Raw genomic sequence first — 9,889 nt, 5'->3', positions numbered from 1 at the left:
CTTGGTGGGCTTTGTCACCTCCCCAGGGCCCTGGCACAGAGCAGGGGTGAGGGCACAGTTCCAGCCAGTGGATGCTCCCAGCCAGCCCCAGTGGGGTTGTTGCCCTCTCCCTGTGCCCCTTGCCTTCCCCCACTCACAATGACAGCTAGGCCCAGTTTCACCAGCTCAGCCAAGCCCAGCGCGTCAGACAGTATGAGTCTGCCAAGGAAAGCAGAGGTGTGAGCAGCTGGGGTGCTTCCAGCACGTGGCAGTGCCCATGTACAGCCCCAGCACTCACCTGCTCACGTCGTTGACGTCCAGGGCAGTGCCATTGCTGTACACGAAGTAGGCCTCCATCACTGACTTGGCATCCACCCTGCAGAGTCAGAGAGATGGGGGGAGTGTGGTGCCCTGCCCCAGGGTGACACTCTTGATGCCACCACCATGTCCCCTTCCTCACCGCCACTCACTGGGTGTAAGCGGTGTCCTCAAGGCGTCGGATGGCCACCACGTAGACTGCTGCCTTGGTCACGGTGGTCAAGGCCCTAGGAACAAGAGAGATGGGGCAAGCTGGGCTGGACATCCTGGTGTTCTGCTCATGGGCACAGGAAGCAGATGGAGCCCCTGCTCTGGTGGGGACCTGCCTGGCCCACTGTGTTCACAGTCCGTGAAGCTGAGAGACACAGCTGGTGGGTCCAGCTGTGCACACCTAGCCCCGGCCCAGCACCCCTTACAATTTAATACTTTCGGAGTTACTCTGGACTTCTTCCACCATTGTCACGAACTGGAGCCGAACGCGGTAGCTCTGATCCACCGTGAAGATCTGCGTGTGGGGAGCAGGGGTGAGCGGGGCTGGGCCGGGTGTGTGGCGGCCTGGGATGCGGGATGGGGTTGACACTCACATCCAGCACAGTCTGTGCTCTGTGCACCGGTTCCTGGCCGTCGTAAGCCTCCACTGTCACCTTGTACTGCCCCTTCAGTGATTCATCAAGGTTGCTGGCCACCCTGTGAGGACAGGGACATCAGCGATCCCACTGAGCTGCACAGGATGTCCCCAGGATGGCACTGCCATCCCTCAAGCTCCACCCTACTTCCATGTCCAGACAGGACTCCAGAAAGGCTTTGTCCCCTTTCCAGCCCACCCTGGCCCTGCAGCAGTTGCATCCCCCACCCTGGCCCAGACCCATGACCTCACTGGATACTCCCGACGTAGGTGCCCTTGTTGAGCGTTGTCGACACCTTGAAGAGGTTCTCAAAGGGCCGACTGGCCCCGTTGTCCTCCACAAGCACCACACTGATGATGGAGAAGGTGATGATTCCCCCCTGCCCTGAGTCAGCATCTGTGGCCTGCAGGGACAGAGCATGGCAGGAGCACGGGTGGGAATGGCCCCTGCCTGCCCATGGTGGGGACAGGTGAACAAGGCTCCATGGACTGACAGATACAGGTAGGCGGCTCCTCACCTTCACAGTAGCCACTTGCAGGTTCTCAGGAGAGATTTCGGGGACAACCACTGCCAGGAACAGACAGATGGATGGTGCAGTCATGCTGGTGAGCAGCCAGACTTGCTGCAGACCCCATGCCTACACAGCCCCAGGGTTCTAAGCCCCCACTGCTGCCCTTGGCCCCACAGCCCTCATGGAAAGCACTGAGTAACCCCAGCCTGGCCCCCCCACTGCTCACAGCCCTGCCCTGGGCTCAGGGAAGATCCTCACTGCTGGTGAGTGTGGCAGGGCATGTGTGGATGCAGCGAGGAGCCCATGTGATGTGCCAACCCCAGCTGCTCACCAAAAGTCTCTGAGATGGCCTCGAAGACCGGCGTGTTGTCATTCACATCAATAATGATGATCCTCAGGGTTTCTGCAAAGGTCCCGAAAGCAGAGCTCCGATCACCAACAGACCAGCCCTGCAGCACCATCCTCTGCTTCCTGTAGGAGCCCTGTCCTCCCAGCAGGCTCAGATCAAAAGGGCTGGGGACACCTTCCTTCCATAGCCAAACCACCCAGCTCCCGCCCTGCTGCCCACAGCTTCTCATGGGAGGTGGGAGAGGCAGGTCCCAGCCCCTGCCGTGCCCAGTGGTGGTGGAAGGAGCGGGCAGTGGGGGCCGTACCGTTCTGGCTGTAGCGGTTGCCCCTCTCAGTGTACAGGTCTTCAGCCCGCAGCGTGAGCAGAACCCTGTCACACACCTCGTAGTCAATGTCTGAGCTGTTCACCAGCACCGTGCCGTTGGGTGTCAGCACGAACCAGTCCCAGCACACGTCCTCAGCACTGCTGTCCCCCTTGAAGCAGGTGACCGCCAGCTCCTCGAAGACCAGCGAGTGGTTGGTGTCGGGGTCGAAGGCGTTCAGCGTGTGGATCAGACCCTGCTGCGTCCCGTTCTCAGCCACTGACACGTCCTGCAGTGAGTCTGGCAGGATGGTGGGGGACTCGTCATTGATGTCTAGGATGTGGACCATCACTGAGACGTTGGCCTTGTCCCCTGCGTTGTCTGCGGCCGTGTTCTCCGCCAGCACTGTCAAGGTGAAGAATTTCTGCTGCAGGGTGTCATAGTCCAGGGACATGTCAGGGTCTACAGACAGCTGCCCGCTGTAGTTCCCTGGCCCCAGGCGGGATGAGCGGATCAAGAAGTTGCTGGAGCCAGTGCTTCTTTCAAGTTGGAATGAAATGCGGGAATTGATCTCTGTCCGGTCGGCATCTGTGGCCTTCACCTCGCCCACGAAGGACCCTGCAGGTGGAGACAGACACGCAGTGGGCAGTGGGCACTGACTCAGGGCCACTGCTGGTCCCACAAGACTGGCCATGCAGCTTCTACCTGGAGAGTCTTCAAAGACTGAGTACTCATAGGACTGGTTGAGGAACACGGGAATGTTGTCGTTCAGGTCCTGCAGGAGACAAAGCCCATGGCTGCAGCCCTTTCAGGAAACAGGGTTCCCCACAGCCGGCTGGGGACAAGAGTGTGGGCACCTGCCTGCCCACAGGCAGGAGCTACACAAGCCCTCTCCTGCCTCCCTGCATCAACTATTCACTCTGCCCCCACAGAAAGCCTGGAGACACAGCACCTCTGCCACAGCTAGGGATTCCACATCCCTGCCCTGCCCATCCATCCCAGTTCTAAGCCCCAGCCTGCCCCAGCTTGTCCCTGCTTGTGCCCAGGGCTCACCCCCACGGTGATGGTGACGTTCACCATGGTGCTCAGCTGTGGCTCGCCGTGGTCATACACCATCACTGCCACCACCATCTGTCCACGCTCATCTTCCAAGGCCTCGCGGTCCAGCGGCTCCTTGCTGTGCATCTCACCTGTGTCTGCATCGATGGTAAAGTTGTTGCTGAACAGTCCTGGCAAGATCTTGAAGCCCAATTTGCTGTTGAGGCTGTCAGGCTCGTCATTGTCAATGGCCTGAAAAGGTCAGCATTTGAAATGGGGCTGTCGGGCACTCCAGGAACGGTCCCTGCTCTCTGACAATCCCTCAACCCCTCCACCTCTGTTGGTACCCACCTGGATCTGTGTACTAACGTTCTGCCCCTCTTCCACCGAGATGAAGTAGGAGCCAATGATGACGGGCGCCATGTCATTGGCATCCAGCACAGTGATCTCCAGCACTGCAGTGCCCACCAGGTTGCCCCCATCCTTGGCCTGGAGGTTGGCGTAGTAGATGGAGCGAGTCTCCCGGTCCAGCAAGCTCCCGTTGTGCACCAGCAGTGCCCCCGTTGTGGCATTCACGGTGAAGATTTTACGGCTGTGGCATACACAGAGCCATCACTGGGGCTCAGGCCTGGAGCCCCCTCTCCAGGATGATGCCCTGGTTGTGGCTGGCTCTGCCCTTACGTACATGCTCTCTGGCAGCAGCTGGTAGGTGATCTGGCCCAGGATACCGCTGTCTGGATCATAGGCCTAACAGACAGAAAGAAGCATCTTGTGAATCTGTTTCAGACCTCAAAGCAGTGATGAGTCTGGGACAGTGGCTGCTGGCAATGAGCACCCCAAAAAATGTGGCCCTGATAGGAAAGGGGTCCCACCCTTGAGTACCCACTGGCCCTGACTCCTTCCTGTGTACATGAAGAGATCAGTGTCCTCAGCACAAGCTGTACTAGAAGTGCCAGGTGTGCCCAGTGCCCTGCTTGGGGATGTAAGCTGTGCCCACTCCCTGCTCAGTGCCTGACCGTGATGTTTGGGGAGATGATGGTGCCGTCAGGGCTGTTCTCCATCACAGTCAGGTTGTAGGTGCTCTGGGGGAACTCAGGGTTGTGGTCATTGGTGTCGATGAGGTCGATGGTCACGGTGGCCGTGGAGCAGCAGTCTGTGGGGTTCCCCGTGTCATTAGCAATGATCTGCAGGATTGAGAAGGGACTGTGTGTCACATGGGTCCCCAGACATTAGAGAGACCTGTCACACTCTAGCCCAGCTCCCCTGCACCACACAAGCTGCCAGGGCAGAGCCCTGTTCTGCGTTGGCTCCCAAAAATAGAAGGGCTGTGCCCCAATGTGCCCCAGTGCATGCAGGGAGCAGGAACTCCCCCACCACAGCAGGCCAGCCCTACAAGTCCCACCTGCACCACCATGACATGGCTTATCTCATAGTCCACTAAGGATGAGTTTTGCACCAGGATCTGGACTTCCCCTGAGCCCACAATAGTTGTGGGGAACACAGAGAAGGCGGCGGCATTTGGACCCTGCAGGCTCAGCTCAAAACTGCTGTTGATGCCCTGCCAGGGAGAGACAAGAGTGAGGGTGAGTGGTGCAGCCAGGACAGACACCTGCACCACAGCTCAGCCCTGTGGACGGGCTCCTACCTTATCTGGGTCGTGGGCAATGATGTTGAGGTTGGACACAGGCAGTCTGAAGGAGGAGTGCTCTATGATGTTGCCCGTGAAGTTGTCCTGGGCACTGGCAGAGAAGTTGCAGCTGGACAGGGAGCAGTTGTAGAACTGGGGCTTGTTGTCATTGACATCAGTCACCAAGACTGTCACCAGGGTGCTGGTCTGGGCCTCCTTGCCGTAGATATCCAGGTTCTTCTCACGTGCCTGGGCAGGAGGAGAGAGCAGGTTGGAGAGGCCCAGGGAGAGGAAGAGGATGGGGTTCCCCTTGCTACCTCCTACTCACCGTGACTTCCAGCAGCACTTCCTCACTTGGCAGCTGCTCACGGTCCAGGGGCTCACTCACAGTGATGGTGCCCGTTGTGACATTGATAACAAAAGGAACACTGGCATCTAGGACAAGGGGACAGCAGGAACCAGTGGCGCCAGCCACTGGGAAAGGCAGGCCTGGCCCTCTCTCTTCCAGTAGGTCAGGCTGGCAGAGCTTGGGTGCCCAGAACCAGTTTCCAGGGTCCCCCTTGCTGCCTGAGCACCCCTCCTGCTCATTCCACCGTGCCATCCCCTGCCTGTCCCATTCTGCCCCATCACTCACTGGTGATGCTGTACAAGATTTCATCATTCACCCCTGTGTCTCGGTCCATGGCGGTGACAGTCAGCACAGTGGTGCCCTGTGGGGACATGGCCATCAGAGCAGGACCTATGACATCTCCAACTGCCCACAGGCCTGGTGGCCCAGACACTTCAGGGCATCAGAGCCCCCAGGGAGGGCCAGGGGCAGGGACATGACACTGGGGCAGGCAGGCTCCTGACCAGGTCACAGTTCTCAGGCACAGAGCCTGAGTAGGGCTCATTGAGGAACCGTGGGTCCAGGTTGGGCACGTCTTCAATGGTCAGGGACAGGTAGTTAAAGCTCTGCTGGACGATCCAATTGTTGTGCAGCAATCCCCCGCTGTCCTGAGGAGCAAAGCACCTGTCAGTCCCACAGCCCCTTACCTGGCAGCCCTGAACCCACAGCCCGGCTGGTCCCCACCTTGGCGAGGATCTTGATCTGGTAGAATGTGTTCGTGGCATAGTCCAGTGAGCCATTGAGAACCACACTCCCATTGGGCAGGATGTAGAAGAGCTGGTGGTTCTTTGTGTTGTCTGGGATTACCTGAGCAGCGGACATCAGCCTGTGTCATCAAGGCAGGGAGCAGAGGTGTCCCAGAAGAGATGGGGGCTCAATCCCCATCCTTCTGCCAGGCTTGGCTCATGGGGACCCCTTACAACCTGGCTCATCCCTGGCCTGCAACTGTTCAGCACCTTGCACCCATTGCCCGGTGGGTCCTGACCCAAAACATCCCTGCTCCCCCAGAGACATGGGGCTGCCCTGGCCATGTCCCCCAGCACCTCAGCTCCACAGGGGTGGCCCAGGGGTGGGGTTTGGGTATGGTGTGGCCCACTCCACAACGCTCTGTGCTCACCTCCTCGATGCCGTAGCTGACTTTGGAGGCGTTCCCGGTGTCGCTGTCGTTGGCAAACACGGTGTAGATGATGCTGTGCAGGCTCGTGTTCTGGGCAGGGTGGTGGCAGAGCAGGGGGTGATGCTGGGCTCGGACCCTGCCAGCCCTGCTCTGGGATGCTCTGGCCCTGCTGCCCAGTGCCATGGGACACACAGGGACGAACCTGAATCCCCTTGCTACCCTCCCTGAGGCTCCCTGGGAGCAGGGGCTGCATGCCAGCCCTGGAGTTGCTGGATGGGGATAGGACTCAGCCCCACACCCCATCCAGTGTCACCCTGTCCTGGGCTGAGAGGCAGCTTGGGGCACACCCTGAACAGAAACTCATTGCAAGGGCAGAGTCCCAGCCATATTCCAGCGCCTCAGGGTGACGCAGAAGCTCCCATCGGGAATTGCCCTGTCACGGAGTGCTCCCAAGTGCTGGCTGCACCCTCGGTGACCCCACACCCAGACACAGCGTCACCACACACCCAGGTGTGGAGTCATACAGTTCCCAGCCCGTTGTTGTCCCCCTGCTGGCACCCCCACGCCACAGGAGCCACCTGGCACCCTTGCCCTGCTGCCCATGGGGGCTGGGAGGTCCCAGGAAGGTACCTCGGGGATGAAGGCGTTATACGGCAGGAACTGGAAGACCGGGGCGTTGTCATTACGGTCCTCCACGATGATGATCATCTTTTGGGAGACCTACCGGGTGTCAGAGAGGGCACAGGATGGCTGTGTGAGATGGTGGCCAGCAGAGCTGGATGCAGTTCTGGCACCCCATGCCCACCCTGGCCAGCCAGCCAGCATCACCCACACACTTCCAACTGCCTTCCCACTGAGCTTTGTCTATGGCGCTGGCTGGGACCCTGCTCCCTTCCCACTGCAGCCACCCAGCCCTTGCCCCAGCACTCACCTCATTATTTACACCATCAGACACTCTGGCAGTGATGGTGAGCCTGGCCTGGAGCTGAGGTGACACAAGGCAGGACTCGGTCAGGGCTCAATCCTTGGATGGCTGAGCCCCAACCTCTGTGTAGGATGCTCCTCCCAGACAACTCTCCCTCCAGGAGCTGGGTTTTGGGACCAGGGAGTGACCCACAGGCTCTGCCCTCCATCCCCATAGCCCCAGACTCCCACTCAGGCAGAGAAATCTGCCCCCATCCTCTGCCCACACCTCACGGTCCAGGGAGTTCCTCAGTGTCACATTGCCTGATTTGGAGTCGACAGAGAAGTAGAAGGCGTCTGTCCCTCCGATTTGGTAGGTGAGAGGGTCATTGTCTAGGTCATAAGCCTCCAGCTTGAAAGCAAACTGGCCTGGGGGCACAGGCAGTGTCAGGCCCCGCCCAAGAACCCCCCAATCACTCCTCTGACACCCCAGGCCCTTCTCGAGACCGCCCTACTCACCCAGCTCCAGGTCCTCAGGCACGTAGAAGAGAGTCGTGTTGAAGATGGGGACTGTGTTGCCTGAAACTGCAGGGAAGAGGAGCTGAGCACCATCACTGAGCCCGGCAGACCCCAGACCCACATCTGGCAGCACCTCCTCCACTCCAGCCCCAGCTCCCAGATGTGGTTTGGGTCTCCATGGGATGCAGGGGAAGCCCCCAGCCCTCACATCCTTGCGCTGATCCCACACCTCCAGACCGCACTTCTCTTCCAGCTGCAGCCCCCATGCTCTCCCCACAGCCCAGCCCGGCTCTCCAGTGGGGTAGGCAGCTGTTTTGGTGTCACAGCTTCCCCCAGGGAATTGAGAAAGAGCGTTGGGGGGCGAAAGCAGCTCCAACACCTCCTGCCCACCCACACCGGATGCCAAGAAGAGTCCTTACCTGTTGCCAGGAGGAAGGGGAGCAGCACCAACGAGCGCCATGCCATCCTGCCAGGATGCCTGCGGGCACACACCAGGGAACAAGCACCTGAGAAACTGAGGGTTGCCCCCCAAATCCCTCCTGGGGAGCAGCCACCGGGGCAGGAGAGGTGCTGGTGGGGACAGTCCCCTCTGCTGAGCTGGGCTGGTGAGCAAACGCCAGGCTCCACACTGCACGCCGGGGCATGGGCTCCCTGAGGGGAGGACGGGGTTGATCTCCAGGTAGAGGAGACTGTGGGTGGGCTTGGGGGACCCCAGGAGCCTGCCCTGGGCATGGCTGGAGGCTCCGTTGCTTGTGCCCAACAGGGCCTCCCCAGGCAGTGCTTGGAGTCTGATCCGTGGCACGACCACAGTGTCTCCCTCCTTGTGCCAGGGCTTGGGGGCAGCCCCACAGCTGACAGACACCCTCACCTCCCCCCGCAGGGAGCAAGGTGCCCGTGGGGGCCGGGATAGGGGCCGACATCCCTTACCTGTGGCTGTGTCCCTGGGGATGCTGCCTCTGCACTTGCATCTTGACACTGCCAGACCTTTGCCTCCTGCAGTAAACACATTCATCAATCATTAACTGCAATTAAGGGGTGAGAAATCCCTCTCCTGTCTTCCGTATTCATTGTGCTCATCCCACAGCTCCCACCAGCTGAGCTTTTGGCTTGCTTCCCAAAACCAGGTCCCCAGGTCTCCATACTGGGTGCTGTCCCTCAGGATTTAGCCACCCCAACCTGCTCCCATGGGACCCTGGCTCCCAGAAGGGGTGTGGAGCCTGCAGGGATGCAGAGGGATCCTGAACCACCCCAGGAGACCAAAGAGGGGTTAGGGAATTGACCTGCATCCCCTGGGCTGGGGACACTGGGGTCCCATCAGGACAGGGGGTGGGCACTAACCTTGTGGTGTGGCTACTGGGGCAGGTGCCTGGGGCCCTCTGCACCCCCTGCCACTCACTCCCCTCCCCAGGGGCTTGGTCCAGCCTCCCTGACCTACTTCAGACCCGCTGAGGACAAGGCTGGATTGTCCAGCTCTGCTCAGGCAGAAAAGGGCTGGGAAGTGGTGGTGGGGGGGGGCATGGCCAGCCTGTTGGACCCCTGCATCCGTGGCCCTGTTCCCTGGGGAACCCACAGGGCCTGGATACTGGAGAAACTCTGGAGTCTCCCCAGACACTCAGCCTGCTCTGAGGTTCCCATCTCACCCTACACCAGAGAAGGGGCTACAGGGGACAGACTGTGACCACCCCATAGTGAACCTCTCCAGAGCTGCTCCAGGGTCACCCCAGCTCCTGCAAAGGCTGCTCCAGAGCATCCTCACAGACACCCCACGAGCTGCCTGGGGTTACCCCTGGAGCCCCCCAGGGCTGTCCCAGGATGCCTCCCCCGAGACTCCTGGGGCTGGTGCTGGACACCCTTTTGCAAACTGCCCCTGGCTGTCCTGGGGCACTTTCACACCTCCCAGGGCTGTCCCGAGACATCCACAACTTCCTGAAAGGAGGTTATAGCCAGGTGGGAGTCGACCTGTTCTCCCTGGCAACCAGTGAAGGATTAGATTGGACGTCAGGAAGAATTTCTTCAGGGAAAGGTTTGTCAGGCATTGGAATGGGCTGCCCAGGGACGTGGTGGAATTACACCCTGGAGGTGTTTAAGGAAAGACTGGATGTGGCACTTAGTGCCATGGTCTAGTTGACATGGTGGTGTTGGGTCACAGGTTGGGCTGCATGATCTCAGAGATGTTTTCCAACCTAAATGATTCTGTGATTCTGTGATTTCTG

The 9,889-nt window shown here is 59.8% G+C and overlaps 1 protein-coding gene across 1 annotated transcript in view; it reads right to left on the bottom strand.

Moving 5' to 3' along the window:
• Positions 1 to 8,986, bottom strand: part of CDHR2 (cadherin related family member 2) — a 9,994-nt gene extending 1,008 nt beyond the window's left edge. Inside the window, exons 1-29 of the mRNA XM_017728170.1 lie at positions 8,957 to 8,986; positions 8,604 to 8,669; positions 8,096 to 8,154; positions 7,677 to 7,742; positions 7,447 to 7,586; positions 7,186 to 7,239; positions 6,885 to 6,974; positions 6,255 to 6,344; positions 5,822 to 5,944; positions 5,602 to 5,745; positions 5,384 to 5,459; positions 5,078 to 5,184; positions 4,768 to 4,998; positions 4,525 to 4,680; positions 4,139 to 4,306; positions 3,808 to 3,869; positions 3,474 to 3,714; positions 3,138 to 3,374; positions 2,790 to 2,859; positions 2,088 to 2,702; positions 1,766 to 1,837; positions 1,441 to 1,490; positions 1,175 to 1,326; positions 882 to 984; positions 714 to 802; positions 450 to 524; positions 278 to 355; positions 138 to 198; positions 1 to 30 (exon numbers count right to left, since the gene is read on the bottom strand). The exon at positions 1 to 30 is cut by the window's left edge and continues 13 nt beyond it. Coding sequence (XP_017583659.1) covers positions 1 to 30; positions 138 to 198; positions 278 to 355; positions 450 to 524; positions 714 to 802; positions 882 to 984; positions 1,175 to 1,326; positions 1,441 to 1,490; positions 1,766 to 1,837; positions 2,088 to 2,702; positions 2,790 to 2,859; positions 3,138 to 3,374; positions 3,474 to 3,714; positions 3,808 to 3,869; positions 4,139 to 4,306; positions 4,525 to 4,680; positions 4,768 to 4,998; positions 5,078 to 5,184; positions 5,384 to 5,459; positions 5,602 to 5,745; positions 5,822 to 5,944; positions 6,255 to 6,344; positions 6,885 to 6,974; positions 7,186 to 7,239; positions 7,447 to 7,586; positions 7,677 to 7,742; positions 8,096 to 8,154; positions 8,604 to 8,644 — 3,480 coding nt within the window. The 5' untranslated portion in view covers positions 8,645 to 8,669; positions 8,957 to 8,986. The remainder of the gene's footprint in view (positions 31 to 137; positions 199 to 277; positions 356 to 449; positions 525 to 713; positions 803 to 881; positions 985 to 1,174; positions 1,327 to 1,440; positions 1,491 to 1,765; positions 1,838 to 2,087; positions 2,703 to 2,789; positions 2,860 to 3,137; positions 3,375 to 3,473; positions 3,715 to 3,807; positions 3,870 to 4,138; positions 4,307 to 4,524; positions 4,681 to 4,767; positions 4,999 to 5,077; positions 5,185 to 5,383; positions 5,460 to 5,601; positions 5,746 to 5,821; positions 5,945 to 6,254; positions 6,345 to 6,884; positions 6,975 to 7,185; positions 7,240 to 7,446; positions 7,587 to 7,676; positions 7,743 to 8,095; positions 8,155 to 8,603; positions 8,670 to 8,956) is intronic.
• Between the last annotated feature and the right edge of the window lie 903 nt (positions 8,987 to 9,889).

This window comes from Corvus brachyrhynchos, unplaced genomic scaffold (genome assembly GCF_000691975.1).
Source record: "Corvus brachyrhynchos isolate BGI_N302 unplaced genomic scaffold, ASM69197v1 scaffold21, whole genome shotgun sequence".
In the NCBI taxonomy this organism is placed as follows: Eukaryota; Metazoa; Chordata; class Aves; order Passeriformes; family Corvidae; genus Corvus; species Corvus brachyrhynchos.
The sequence above is the reverse complement of the archived record's forward strand: the minus strand, read 5'-3'. Positions and strand labels throughout refer to the sequence as shown.